The 15606-nt window shown below is 39.5% G+C and overlaps 2 protein-coding genes across 2 annotated transcripts in view; one reads left to right on the plus strand and one right to left on the minus strand.

The window, feature by feature from the left end:
- Positions 1-5857: 5857 nt before the first annotated feature.
- ZYG11A (zyg-11 family member A, cell cycle regulator) overlaps positions 5858-15606 on the plus strand; it is a 54966-nt gene continuing 45217 nt past the window's right edge. The window contains exons 1-2 of the mRNA XM_033114184.1: positions 5858-5947; positions 14566-14731. Of these exons, the coding sequence (XP_032970075.1) occupies positions 5858-5947; positions 14566-14731 (256 nt within the window). The remainder of the gene's footprint in view (positions 5948-14565; positions 14732-15606) is intronic.
- LOC117026701 (T-complex protein 1 subunit delta-like) lies at positions 9076-14293 on the minus strand. The gene is given in 3 exon segments (XM_033113668.1): positions 9076-9323; positions 9325-10713; positions 14285-14293. Coding segments are annotated over 3 exon segments (1554 nt in total). The 3' UTR covers positions 9076-9167.

The following is a 15606-nucleotide window of genomic DNA, read 5'->3' on the forward strand; positions in this document are numbered from 1 at the left end:
CAAGGAGTCCGAACAAGCAACCCTGTGGTTGAGAGCTCACCGGCCCACAAGGGAATCGAACAGGCAGCCTTCAGCTCTGGGAGCACGGAGCTCCAACCACCCGAGCCACGGGGCCAGCCCCAAGGACAGTCCTTTAGATGGATGCATTTAGTTTTATATGTATCACTTATCCTTATTTTACTCATTTCTGCCTACTTGTGATAAATAAGGACAGCAAGAGTGTATGGGTAAGCCTTAGGGAACAATTTCCCTAGTTTATTTGGTTCCCCAGGAGCAGTTTCCCTTTCTTCAAATTCATCACTACTTTAGGGTGTTACCTTTACTAATAACTTCCAGCCTCTTAACCCAAGGCTGACCCTTTCCTGCTGACATTTTGTACTCCTCTGAGGGTCCAGTTCCTTTATATCCTAGGCAGGCCCTTTCCACAATAAAGGTTTTAGTGAGGATCACTACAATGGGAGAAATAATCCAAAGCTAACAGAGATAGGTATGGGTAAATCACAAATCTTAACAGCTAATCTTTGTGTTTGTAATGCCCAGAAAGAGACAAAGACTTGCTTAAAGTCACAGTGCATCACATGACCCTTTCCCTTAGAAAGCGTCCTGGCTATTTGAGAAGACAAAAAATAACACATCAGGTGTTAGACAATCTCTTAGTTTTTTAAATTCTGCAAATTTGGTATTATTTATTTCATTTTCCAGAAGAGGAAAGGGAAACTCATAGCTTAAGTAACTGCCTAAAGGAGAGTGGAGATAAAATTTGAATTTAGCCTTTTTAGACACCAGAGATAACGAATCTTTTCCCTAGACTTCATGGCAACAAAGCTTACAAATGTTTACAAAGTTCTTAAAGCACTGACCATGATTTAAAGAGATCTTGACTATGGTTGTCTAATTTCATTTCAGAAACTTAATTTCTTTAAACTTCCCAATTTATCTGTATCTGCACTATTGTTACCATACCTCTTCTTTAGAGTTGGCTGGAAGATGGTGGGGTATGTCTGTGAAGACTTTCTAGAGGAAGTGACATCTAAGTAAGATCTGAAGGATTAATACTGTGGACGAAAAAGAATCCAGCCTAAGAGAAAGCTTGTAAGAGTTTATTTGAGCCAAACTGATGATAATTGCAAGGAAGCAAAGTCTCAATGGATTGAGAAAATGCTCTGGAAAATGGCTGGTTTGCAACTTATTTTATACATTAGAATCAAAGGAGGAGGGTTACATGAAATCCATTGGTTGTAGATTAAGGGGGTGGGAGAAAGCAAAGTAGGGAAATCTCTGGGATTAGATAAAAAATAAAATGGAGAAACACACTTCTTTTACATTGGTGGGTATAGGATAGTTAATAGCATTTTACAGCACACAGAGGTAGTATTTGGGGACCAAGATAACAATTAGGGATTTTATAGTTTCCTACTCTGGTGTGGTGGGTTGTGCCCCCTGGCGGGTCTAGAAAAAGGGATTACTCTGACATTCCAAGGGTATGTTATCTTAGATGCAAAAAGACAACAGATAGGCTCACTAAAGATAAAGATTGACCTTTGTCAAGGAAGCTACAGGCCAAGGATGTGATTCCCCACCATGGCCCACCTTAGTTAGGAACTTTTATGTTCACAATATCCTATGTGGTTATTTTCAGTCTCCTGATCTGGTCAGGTTTAACATGTGGCCCCCTTTCCGTCCACAATAGGAATTACTTATTAGGGGGAGGCAGAGTGGACAACAATGAATGTGCAAAAGTACATTTCTAGAACAGAAAAAATTTCAGTATATAGTGGCCAAAGGAAAGGTTATGAAAATGGATATTGATTGTTTAAACTAGAGGTGATTTGGGAGGCAGATCAGGAAGACCCATTTAAAATCATCTTAGGGGCTGCCAGATGGCTCAGTTGGTTAGAGCTTGAGCTCTGAACAACAGGGTTGCTGCTTCAATTCCCACATAGGCCAGTGAGCTGCGCCCTCTACAGCTAAGATTGTGAACAACAGCTCTCCCTGGAGCTGTGCTGCCGTGAGCAGCCACAGGCTGCTCTGCTGCCAAGGGCTACCGTGTGGTGCCAGGAGAGCCCAGTGGCCAGTGTGAGTGGCCGGCAGCCGGCGAGAGCTGCCGTGAGCGGCCAACTGACGACCGGCGACCGACTACCTAGGGGTGGGAGGTAGCTCAACCGGCAATCTCAGCGTTAGGAGCACAGCGCTCCAACGACCTGAGACACTGGGCCGGCCCAGTTTTTTCCTTTCTTAAAATGCATATACATTTTTTTGGCACCCTGTGTATTATTGGCTACCTTCTCTAAGTTAGGCACTATTTTAGGCCTGGGGATACATCAAAACAAAGTCCTTGTCCTCATGTGGCTTACAATTTTTTCCTAGTGGGAGGAAGCAGAAAATAAACAGAAATAAAACAAATATACAGCATGACAAATAGTGTTATGATAATATGAAAGCAGAACAAAAGGACAAGAAGTATGGGGAGGTTGTGGTGATGATGGTGAGTATCGCCATTTGAGGTATCTGTCAGGGAAGTCCTTATTTTGATTAGGCAACATTTGAGCAAGAACTTGAAGGAAGTAAGAGAGGATAGCAAGGAGTCCAACAGTGCTGGAGTGGAATAAGCAAAGGGGAGAGGGACGGACGATGAGGTGCAAGAACGACATAGAGAGAACTGATGATGTAGAATCTTGTAGAGCACATGTTTAAGAATTTTTTTTTTTTTTATTCCGCAGAAGATGGGAAACTATTAGAGGGTTTGGGGCAGAAGAGTGACATGATCTTTTAAACTGATCACTGTAGCAGCTATGTTGAGAATAGATTTTAATGGAGCAAGGGTGGAAGCTGGGAAACCACATAGGAGAATATTGTAAAAATCCAATTGGGTAATGACAGGGGCTTGCACCAGGGTAGCAGTAGTGGAAGAGATAAGACATAGACAGTCTCTGGATATATTTTGAAGATAGAGTCAACAGGATTTCCTAACCGATGGGATATGGGATATCAGAATAAAAGAACCGTGGGCTGCTGTGTGCTGCCATGAGCAGCCAGTGGCCAGCATGAGTGGCCAGCAGCCAGAGTGAATGGCCGGCAGCCATCGTGAGCGGCCAGCAGCTGGTGAGAGCTGCTGTGAGCTGCTGAGAGCAGCCGACCGAGGACAGGGACTGACTGCCTGGGGTGGTGGGGGGGGCCGTGCAAGGCTCATACCAGCACAGGCCAGGGAGTGTCCTACACAACTAGACTGAAAAACAATGGCTTGAACCAGAGAGGGGGAAGGGGAGGCGGAAGAAGGGGGAAAAAATGTTAAAATAAAAATCAATCAATAAAAAGAGAATAAAAGAAGAGTAACACGATTTCCAAGGTTTTTGTCATAAGCAACCAAAAGGAAGGAGTTGTCATATGCTGAAATGGGGAAGACTGGCAGGAAGAGCAGGTTGGGGGGAGGATATCAGTTTACTTTTGGATACATTTCTGCTGTTTAGATAACCAGATGGATATGTTGAATTGACAGCTGGAGTCTGAAGTTTAAAAGCGAGGTATAAGCTAGACATATAAAATAGGCATAAATGAGCACATAGATGGCTTTTAAAGTTATGAAACTAGATAAAATCATCACAATTAAGAGAGAATGGATAGAAAAGAGGTATACAAGTACTGAGTCCTGGGATACACAAAGATTTAGAAGTTCGGGTGATGTGGAATCAAGAGGATGAGAAGGAGCAGCCAATGAGGTAGGAGGAGAAAAGAAAGAAAGAAGAGGAAGGGATACGGGGAGGAGGAGGTGAAGATGTGTCCTGGAAGCCAAATGAAGAAAGGTATTTTAGGGAAGAAGTGATCACTTGGGTCAAATGCTGCTAACCAGTCAAATAAGATGAGGAATGAGAAGTGACCGTTGAATTTAGCAACTTGGAAGTTGACTAGAACAGTTTAGTGGAGTGGCAGGGGTGAAAGAAAATGGTGGGAAAAAAATTGGAGACAGCAAGTACACACCACACTTTGGAGAAGTTATGCTATGAAAAGTAGAAGAGATGGGGGTAATACCTGAAAAGAGAAATTAGGTTAAAGAAATCTTTTTTTGTTTTTTAATTATGAGAAAATTATCAGGTTGTTTATATGCTGATGGCAATCATCCTAGAAAGCGGGTAAAGATGAGGATAAAGGAGAAAAAGAGAATGTTGCTGGATGATGTCTTTGAATAAGTAGGAGGGGAAGAGATTTAGTGCACAAGACCAGAGGTTGGCCTTAGATAACAGTATAAATCGTTTATAGTAATGGGGAACACTCAGACAGAGCACCTACTGTGTTTCCCCGAAGATAATACCTAGCCGGACCATCAGCTCTAATGCGTCTTTTGGAGCAAAAATCAATATAAGACCAGATATAATAATAATAATATAATATAACAACATAACATAACATAATAATACCGGGTCTTATATTAATTTTTGCTCCAAAAGACGCATTAGAGCTGATGGTCCGGCTAGGTCTTATTTTCGGGGAAACACGGTATAATGGTGGGTAGATGTGGTAGTGGAAGTTTGGGTTGTTCTTTTTTGATTGCTTTTCTTTTTTCAGTGAAAGAGGAAGCTGAGAATCTGGTGGGGAAGAGGAAGTGTTGGAAATTTGAGGATAGAGGGGAAGTTATGAAATAGTCCACTTAAAAAAAAAGAATATTGATTTGGACTTGGGAGTTAGGAAACTTGATTTTGACTCTCAGGCTTTCCACTCATCAGGTGGGTAAAATTTGTCTATTTAACCTGTCAGGTGTTCAGTTTATCTATGGGTAAAATGGAAATACCTACTGTCCAGAGTTTTGTTTTGTTTTTTTGTATGAGGATTAAATAAAAGGATAAATGTAAAAGAAAAGCATTTTGCAAAGTTATTTATACTTGAAAAATAATTTTAACATTTGGACTTGCTTTGTGCCAAGCACTGTCGCGTTTTACATACGTTATTTAATCCTTACATTAACCCTGCGAGGTAATGTTCTTATCCCATTTTATTGTTGGGAAGTTGAGCTTCAGAGATACTAAGAATCTCGCCCAAGTTTCACAAGTTAGTAGAAGGCTGAGAGGGCATTCCAATCCAGGATTCAGATCCAAGGCTCCATAGTCTTAAGAACTATCCTTTTCCAAGACATATATTCTCTTAAATTAGTTAAAGTGTATTAATTTACTGCTCTCTTGGAGCAAGTTATAAAGGTCTTGGTACTTTTTAGGGCACAAAAAAGGCTGAGTAATTAATTTTGTGTACTTACATGGTCATAAGTGGTTTTGATATTTGATTCATCCAATGTCAGTAGGAGCTGAAACAGAGAGAGGTGCTGTTGCCAGATCTTTAGAAAAACGCCTTTTTAAAATATATTTTAATGTATTAAAAATACATATTCTATTTCCCAACTCCATAATCTGGTCCATGAGCATGCCTCTGAGGGGCGAAAGCTATGTGGTATCAAATCCCTGAGGCGTGGGATTGAGAGGGGCGAGTAGGCTTGGGATAGCTGTTGGGCAGGAGTGAGGCTGGTCTCTGGGGCGCTGGGGTTGCAGAAAAATAGAACGGTCGGGCCTCAATGGGGTGCACAAGTGGTCGGCGTGGGTGGGGGTGGGGAGGGCAGCTCCTGGGGGCGGGGTCTGCGGTGGGCCGGCCTCTACCGACGGGCGGTGAGGCTGCAGCGGGCGCGTGCGCGTCGCCACGCCGGGCGTTTCAAAAACTTTTTGCAGCCAGGACCTAGCGGCGTGAGCGCTGCGTGTGCGGCTCGTGGACCCCGCGCTGCTCAGCTGCATCCCGGTGCGGGACTACACCTCGCGCGGAATCCGGGCCCCGGCTTGCTTGAGGGTGGCATTCGCCTGACGCCCCGCTGGCGGGGGTCGCCATGGTTCACTTCTTGCACCCGAGCCTCTCGCCCCGTACCATCGTCATTCCCGACGCTCAGAAGGATGCCCTGGGCTGCTGCGTGGTGCAGGTGAGCACCGGGACGGGGGCGGGGACGCGAACCTCCACCGGACGCCCGGTGTCCGACCGCCCCGTGCCCGGCCAGCGCGGCGAATTGTCGGGGACTGTGTGGAGACACTTGTTGGTTCGTTTGGCCGACGTGGGGTAGGGGTAAAGTCTGAAGAGGCTGAACTCGTGCCAGGCTCCAGTCGTCGCCGGGAAAGTGCAAGCTGGAGGGGCGTCCAAGGCTCTGGGTCCAAAACACTGACCTTGTGCAGCTGAGTGGAGGCGCCGCGAGAGCGAGTTCCGTCCCGTCCCGCGTGACCTTGGGTGTGTCCCCTCCTCAGGTCTCAGGCTCTCACCTGTGCCTGCCGCAGACAGCAGCTGTTTTACCGGGTGGTGTAAGTTTAGATGTAAGTGCTGGGAATAGCCCTCGGCTTGGCCGGTAGTAAACAGTGTTGCTTATTTTAACGAACCCAAATGCCCCAAACCTCGACGGTTCTCCCGCGTGCGTTGTGAACGCGGTGTTCCCCAGAGTCTGTGACCCATCGGCCCTTACAACCCGAATCTTTGGCCTGGGAGATCGTAACCCGAAGACCCTCCTGAGCCTATCTGGGGGAACTGGAACCCCAAAGACAAATTCCTTCAATTCCACTTGTTCCTTTTCTTTCCTTTTTTAACCTGGAGTGCCTGTTAAACCCTGAGCAAAATGCAAACCCAAAGAGTACTTGGTGCCTACTGTGTGTTAAGTAATATCGCATTTTCAAAGAAAATCCGGTAATCTCGTTTTTCTTTGTAGGCATTGATAGTCTTCGTTTTCCTGGTATGTAGGGAAGTTGAAAACCCTGAAATGTAGTTGATTTGCTTATGAACTTGACTGCAGGTGTTACGATGTCAGACTCCACATTCTACAACAAACACCCCAAGGACCACCCTCTTAGAACTCAAAATCTAGTGAAGGCTCAACTCAAAATTAGTACGGAGGGAAGGAAATATTCTGATTGAGGTTGTACTTTACGTACTAACTAACGCCTTGTTGGAGGGCTTTTGTGCCCTGCAAAGATCTAGCCTGTACTCTTGTAGTACTCTTTAGGCCTCACTTTTAAAAGCTGCTATAAGATTTTTAATTTGTTTATAGCTAATTGAGAAGCTGACCTTTTTAAAGTATGTACTAGCACAGTGTTTGAAGCATTTTTTGTTGTTGTTGCTGCTGATAGGAATCCAAACACAAGATTTTCTTTAGAAAAGTGATCAGACGAATCCATTTTTCTCTGTTGGGTTCCATATACTGCACTCTTTATCCGTTCCATGTACACTCTTTATTCTTTATAAGATTTTATATTTTAATTAATTTCTAAAATTACACAATGCATAAATATATTTTCCCCTATGATATATATTTATCCATTTATGTCGTTTTAATTTTATTTAGCAATGTTTTGTAGTTTTTGGTGTAAAGGTTTTTTTTACGTATTTTGTTAAATATATCTTTGTTTTTATATATCACAGGATTTTATTTGGTAATATTTTGATGTCCATGTTTATGATTATTTGCTCTTTAGAAATATTTCGTCTGGTTTTAGTATCAGGATAATGCTGGTGTCAAAAAATGAATTGGGAAGTGTTTTCTATTAAAATTTTTTTTGAGTTTTCGGAGGATTGGTATTATTTCTTCCTTAGATGTTTACTAGAATTCACCAGTGATGCCACTGAGAATTTAATTTCTTTGGGGGAAGAATTTAATTATGTAGAGCTATCGTATACTTTATACAATGGTCGATTCATCAAAAAGTCGTAACATTCCTAAGTGTGTATGCATTGACAGCTTGTTGGTTTTGTAGTTTGTCATGCAAGAAATTTGCCCATTTCACCTGAATTATCAAATTTTATTGGCAAAATTATTTATGCAATTTCTTTATTTTTATGCTTATAGGACCTGTGATGATCCCTCTTTTTGTTCCTGGTTTTGGCCATTTGTGTGTTTTTCCTTTCTCTTGGTCTTGTATCTAGGGATTTAGTGTAATATTAATCTTTTCAAAGAACTAACTTTTGGATTTGATTTACATCCATTGCACATCTGTTTTCTCTTTTGTTATTTCTGTTCGTAGCTTTATAATTTCCTTTCTTATGTTTTCCTTATTCTTTTTTTATCTTTTCAAGATGGAAACTTAGGTCATTAATTATATATACATATATATATTTTTTAATATAAACATTTAGACTATATTTTCCCTCTAACATTGCTTTGTTTAACACCATAAATTTTGATATATTGTTCAAAGTATTTTCTATGTTCCATTATAATTTCTTCTTTGACCCATAGGATATTTAGAAGTGTATTACGTAATTAATTCCCCAATAGTTGGGGATATTCTGCATATCTTTTTGTTTAATTGACTTTTAATGTAATTGTATTGTCAGAGAACATACTCTAATTCCAGTCCATTTATATTTATTGAGATTGGTTTTATGGCTCATATATGATTGATCTATCTTGTTGCATGTTTTTGTGTACTTAAAAGGAATATGTATTATGCGATTGGGTAAAATATTCTTGAATGTCAGATTTAGTTGGTTGATAATAATCTATATTCCTACTTATTTTCTGCCTACTTGTTTTTATCATTTACTGAAAGTGAGTATGAGTTTCCAACTGTAATTGTAAATTTTTATTGTTTTATTTTTTAAAGATTTTTATTGGGGAAGGGGAACAGGACTTTATTGGGGAACAGTGTGTACTTCCAGGCCTTTTTTTTTTTTCCCAAGTCAAGTTGTTGTCCTTTCAATCTTAGTTGTGGAGGGTGCCGTTCAGCTTCAAGTTGTCCTTTCAGCCTTAGTTGTGGAGGGCGCAGCTCAGCTCCAGGTCTCAGTTGCCGTTTTCTAGTTGCAGGGGGCACAGTCCACCATCCCTTGCGGGACTCAAGTTGTTGAACCGGCAACCTTGTGGTTGAGAGCCCACTGGCCCATGTGGGAATCGAACCGGCAGCCTTCGGAGTTAGGAGCATGGAGCTCTAACCGCCTGAGACACTGGGCCGGCCCTATTTTTCTTTTCTTTTTTTTTTTTGAAACCAAATATTTAATATTTTCATTAAATTGTGTCAATACAATTTCAAGCAAATGCCAACTGGAAGATCAGGTCCAGGAAATCATAGAGGAAACAATTTTCCAAACAGTAACACCAGTGAGTGATCTTCCACTCCAGCCGCACTATTAGTGGCCATAATGGTGCCAGTCAGCCAGTGTTATCCAGATTACCGAGTGTTTACCACATCATCAATTTTCAGAATACTCCAGACAGTTTCAGTTGCTAGGGTCAGTGCACTAACTGAAACCAACAGAGGCTGGACAACCAGTTCCTCCAAAATGTTGGAAATACCACCCTTTCGGACATTAATGCCTGTAGTTTTTTTCTCCTTGGGCATGCCGGTTTCTTAGTTCTGTTACTGTAGAAATGGGATTCAGGCCAGCATTTTCAGCTAGTGTAGATGGAATGACCATAGCATCTGCAAAAGCACGAACACAGTAGGATTCCATACCACTCAATGTTCGTGAATGTTCAGTTAACCGTAGGGCCAACTCTATTTCTGGAGCACCACCTCCTGCAATAAGAGCTCTCTTCTTCACTAAACAGCGAATGACACATAGGGCATCATGAATGGAGCGCTCAGCTTCTTCAATCACCAATTTGTTAGATCCACGAACGACAATTGTAACTGTTTTTCCAGGACTTGCACAGCCTGTAATCTTGAGCAGTTTCCCAGAACCACTTAAATTAACCTCCTCAGCTAACTCAGCTGATCCCAGCATGTCAGCAGTGAATTGGTCAATATGAGCAACTGGTTTGGTTCCAATTGTCTTACAAATGAATTCAATGTCTTCTCTTTCAACATCCTTAACTACCTTAATCTTCATTTTGTTCAGGAAATGTAATGCAAGATCACTAAGAGCATCTCTTAGAATAGACTTCTGTATGAGAAGAACATTACATCCGGTTTTTTTAATTTGCTTCACCAAATTTAGAATATAGGCTCTCTCCTCTCGCAGCACTCGGTCCATCTGGACATAGTCAGAAACTACTATTTGATTATCCATATCTGTTTTGGGAGCAGATAAGCAAAATTGAATAAGCCCAATCTTAGCCTTTTCAACTCTGGTTATGCCAGAATTTGCCACCTTTTGAGTGAGAACCAGCCCTTCCACCATTTCACAGTCATCAATTGTCCCACCAAGTTTCTTAACTATTTTAATATCTCTAAGATCTACGCTGGTAGCTGTGGCTGGGTCAATCACTTTCATCACTGCATTTACACTCATTGGAGAAAGCAGACTTGAATATTGAGAGACAACCTTTGAGTTCAATGAAGTGGTTGCACTATTTAACAAAGTTTCTCTGTCACTCAGTTCCACAGGTCGAGACATGTCAGTTAAGATTTCAATACCCTTTTCCAAAGCCTTCTGGAATGACTCGGAAATGATGGTTGGATGAATCCCTTTCTGAAGAAGCTTGGTACAGGAATCTAAGAGAGAGCCAGCAATGATGACAACTGATGTGGTGCCATCTCCTGCTTCTATGTCTTGTGCCTTAGACAGCTCTTCCAGCATTCTGGCTGCTGGATGTAACACTTGCATTTGTTTCAGAATGGTGGCACCATCATTTGTAATGGTCACATCGCCTTTTCCATCTTGAATCATTTTATCCATTTCTTTTGGTCCAAGGCTTGTTCTAATAGCATCAGCAACAGCTTCCAGAAAGCAGCGCCGGCTCCGCGCGGAGGAGGCGGAGAAGGGCCTATTTTTCTTTTTATTGAGATTTTGCTTTATGAATTTTGATCCATTTTGAGTTTATTTTTGTGTGTGGTGTAAGAATGTGTTCCAGATTCATTTTCTTTCATGTATCTTGTTTTCCCTCCACCGTTTATTGAGGAGACAGTCATTTCCCAATTGTATGTTTTTGCCTCTGCTTCATGAATTTTGAGGCTGTTAGTAAGTGCAAATACATTTAGGAATTACGTCTTCTTGATAAATTAACCCTTTTCATTATGAAACATCCATCTTGAGTTTTAGTAATATTCTTGCCCTGAAGCCCTCTTTTTCCGACATTACTATAGTCACTCAAGTTTCCTTATGAGTGGAGTTTGACAACCCTGTGTTGTTTATGTTTAATGCACATCTCTTGTAAAAGCAGTCTTTTTTATCCAGTCTGATAACTTGTGCCTTTTACAGTAAATGTAATTATCAAAATTGTTGTATGTAAGTCTGCTGTGTTGCTATTTGTGTTCTGTTTGTCCTGTTTGTTGTTGCTGTGTTTCTTCCTCCCCTGACTTCTTTTGGATTGGCTATTTTTAAAGTTCCATTTTTATCTTACTAGTGCTGTTTCTCTCCTTTTCTTTCCTTCTCTCTTTTAATGGTCACTCAAAGATAGTTTTTAAATTGTAGTCTCTGGACCTCTGGGGTCCCAAGAACCCATTCTCTTCCATTAAGCCACATATTAGTGAAATTTGCAAGAATGTAAAACAGTGCTGTCCTTGTCACTAAACTTTTTAGCACTGTTGAAACTATAGCTGTTTTTAAAAAATGTTGCTTATGTCAACATGTGATTGTTTTTTTAATTTTTATTATTTCTAAATGAATTAATACATCTTTTAAAGATTTCTCAGTTTCTACTTATAATGCAGTAAATTTTGAAAGTTTGAGAGGCATAACTCTCAATTTTAGGTTCTAAAATACAGACTTACCAGAGTACACTTTACCTTACAACAGTATCCCTTCATTTTCCCTCTTCTTACCCTGTCCTTGTGCTATTGAAATAATACATTTTATTTCTCCATGTTATAAATTGCACATGTTATAAATTGTTTTTATCTTTGCCTTGATCAGTTATTTCTTAAATTAGGAAATAAAAGTTTTTTGTTTATCCATATATTCCTATTTCTGGTTCTCTTCCTTTTTCTCTAGATCCCAGATACCTTCCTTGTATCATTTTTCTTCAGCTTAAAAAACATTTCACCTTTCTTATAGTGTAGGTCTGCTGGCGACAAGTTCTCTCTACTTCTGTTTAGAAATATCTTTACTTTACCTTTATTTTTGAAAGATTTTTTTCATTGCACTTAGTTTTCCCCCCCATTGCACTTTAAAAATATCATTTCATTGTCTTCTGGCTAGCATTGCTTCTGATGAAAAATCAGTGGTCAAAGCTTTCATTTTTCTTTTAAAAAACTGTCCACACAAATGCCCCCCTTGAGGTTTTTTTTCTTTGTCATTGGTTTTTAGCTATTTGATATATATTTGCCATCTTTTTATTTTGCTTTGGGTCCATTTTACTTCTGGGATCAGTGCGTTTATAATTTGAACATTTTTTTTTTAATACTTAGACGTTTATCATTTACATCTCTCACACTGTGTGAACCCCCCTTCCCCCATCCACTATCCCTCTGACATCGCACAGAGCTATTTCATTTCCACTGTCTCTATTCCTAATGCTGTACTCCACTCTTGTAAGTATATACATACATATATATACATATATATATAAAATTATAGTTGGCATTCATTATTGTTCAGCTTATAATTTGAACATTTTTGACATTTAAAAAAAAGAAAGCCATCAAATTGGTTTTATTCTTTGTGTCCAGTGAATTAACTGTAATTAAGTCAATATCAAACTACAAAACAATTTCATAGATTCCAAAAATAGGACATTATCCTTGTTGACAGTTATTTCTTAAAATATTTTTCCTTTACTACTATCTCCTCTCTTATGGAGTTTTAATTACACATTTCTATTAGACTGCTTAAGGTTGTCTCTTGGGACTCAATGCTTCTCTTCTTTTTTTCCCCCAGCCTTTTTTTTTTTTTTTTTGAGTTTAGATAGTTTCTATTGTACTACTTTCAACTTCACTGATCTCTAATTTTGTAAAGTCTAATCTTTTGATAATGTCATCTGATGTATTATTTATTTTAGATAATATCTTTTGCAACTTTAGAAGTTCCCTTTTGGTCTTTTTCAGGTCTTCCATTTCTCTGTTGAGATTCCAAATTTATTCCCACATTACGTTATGTATATTCATTAATTATAATATTTGTTTTAAAGTCCTTGTCTGTTAATTATGTCATTTCAGTTACTTCTGGGCCTGTTTCTATTGACTGATTTTTTTTTTTCTCCTGCTTTTTACCACATCTGATATTTTTTTGTAAGCTAAACTTTATGGATGCTACTTTGAGTGTCTAGATTTTTGTTGTTTTCCTGAGTAAGAGCCTTTGTTTGATGTATTAAAAATGATATTGTAAGTTTTTTAAAAATTTAATTTTACAATTGCTGTTTGCATATAGAAATGCAATTTGTTTTTTTTGTTTTTACCTTGTATCCACTAAAACACGTTAATTAATTAGGACAGTTACATAATACAGTTTATATTTCAGAAATGACGAATCTGGACTCTGAGTAGAGATGGATTAGAAAAGGATAGGAGCAAAAGTAGAGAAACTAATTTGGAGTTTTTCAGTATTTTAAGTAAGGTATGGTAGTGACTTGGAATTGGTAGTGGAGTGAGAAAGTACGGGATGAACTAGAAATTTATTTGGGGGATTTAATCGCACCAGGGAACAGATGGCACATTCAGAATAGGGATAATTCAATGATAGTTTAATTATGGGCTACTTCCAAAGATAATAAGGATGAGGTATGGAAAACCACAACAATGCACTTCTCTATGTCCAGTAACAGCGATTAGTGCCACCCCAGGGCCCAGAGGATGTACCGGAAGAATTGTCTTAGTCCATTTAGGCTGCTATAACAAAAATACTATAGACTGGGTAACTTATAAACAACAGAAATTTACTTCTCAGTTCAGGATGCTAGCATGTCTACGATCAAGGTGCTGGCAGATTTGATGTCTGGCACATTTGGTGTCTGGTGAGAACCTGCTTCCTGGTTTATAGATATCTTTTTGCTGTGTCCTCACATGACAGAAGGGACAAGATAGTTCTCTGGGGTCTCTTTTATAAAGGCACTAATTTCATTCATGAGGGCTTTACCTTCATGACCTAATCACTTCCCAAAGGTTTCTACCTCTATAAATACCATAAAATTGGGGGTTAGATTTCAACATGAGAATTTTGGAAGGACACAAACATTCCGTCTGTAGCAAGGAGAGAGGGCTAATTTTAGAGGAATGATTGGGGGTACACAGCCAGCCCAAAGCCACCTTAAAGAGAGAAAACGGTACAGAGTAATCACTGAAGTAGTATTTGTTGAATGAGTGACCATGTGATCTCTGCTTGAATAGTCCCTTACGTTGTATTGAAATTGTCAGATTTTTTGGTTGTAGTCCCCAGTAAACTGTTAGCTCCAAAAGGATTAGGACTATACCTTACTCATACCGGTATTTTCAGTGCCTGGCACAAAGAGATGGTAAGTGAAGGATTCAGAGAACTTAATATTTTTCAAGATACAACAAAAGCTACAACAGATGAAATCTATTTGGTTAACAGTTGGAATACGGTGGTTTCATTACATATAAATTATTATTAGAGTAAGAAGAATGTATCTTCAGATACCGTCATCAAATAGTTTGATGCCTGGCAGGACCACTTTTATGTTGAATTCTTGAACATGTATTCTAACAAAGTTTTCTGCGTGTTGTTTGCTAGGAGGAGGCATCTCCCTACTCTTTGGTCAACATCTGCCTGAATGTCCTGATTGCTAACCTGGAGAAGTTGTGTTCTGAAAGATCTGATGGAACATTGTGCCTTCCGGAGCATTGGAGTTTCCCTCAGGAATTAGCTGATCGTTTCCTTGAGGTGATGACCTGGAAAGGTAATGATAAGGCTCCTATATCGTGTACTATAACGCTCTTTACAATTTGAAAAACACTTTCACATGTAATTCCTATTTTGTCCCTCACAACAACCCAGTGGGAAATAGAGAAATTATTCCCATTTTGTGTGGAGGCTGAGTCTCAGAGTCTTTCTGGATCACTTGGAAATTGCCTTACTTCAAGACTTGCCCTGCTATTGGCTTAGCAGAGTAATGGAGGACTAAGTCAAGTTACCACTAATCTGTCTGCTCCCTAGCTGCTGAAATGCTGTTGCTGTAGTTTTGTCTCCCATTCTTTTGATTGTGAATATGAACCTTTAATTTTCCTTTATCTCCCATTGTAGTGGAGTTTTCAAAGGGCTATATTTAATTTGCCATGTTACAGTTTTCTCTTAATGAAAAAAAAATTTTAGTAACAAATTATGGAGATGTAATTCACATGTAATTCACCCATTTAAAGTTTACAATTCAGTGATTTTTTTTTTGTAGTTATGGATTTGTGTAACTGTCATTAATAAATTTTAGAACATTTTCATCACTTCAAAAAGAAACTTCTTAACTATCCTCCCTAAACCCTGAGCAACCACTAATCTACTTTCTATCTCTATGGATTTGCCTATTCTGAACATTTAATAAAAATGGAATCATGCAATATGTGGCTTTTTATTTTTTTTTTTATTTTTTTTTATTTTAAGGAGGGCACAGCTCATAGTGGCCCACGCAGGGATCAAACCGGCAACCTTGGTATCTTAGCACCACGCTCTAACTAACTGAGTAACCGGCCACCCCAATATGTGGCTTTTTGTGTCTGGCTTTTTTCACTCAGTATAATATTGTCAAGGTTCATCCATGTTGTAGCATCAATCACTACTTCA

Source organism: Rhinolophus ferrumequinum, chromosome 9 (assembly GCF_004115265.2).
Source record: "Rhinolophus ferrumequinum isolate MPI-CBG mRhiFer1 chromosome 9, mRhiFer1_v1.p, whole genome shotgun sequence".
Taxonomy (NCBI): domain Eukaryota; kingdom Metazoa; phylum Chordata; class Mammalia; order Chiroptera; family Rhinolophidae; genus Rhinolophus; species Rhinolophus ferrumequinum.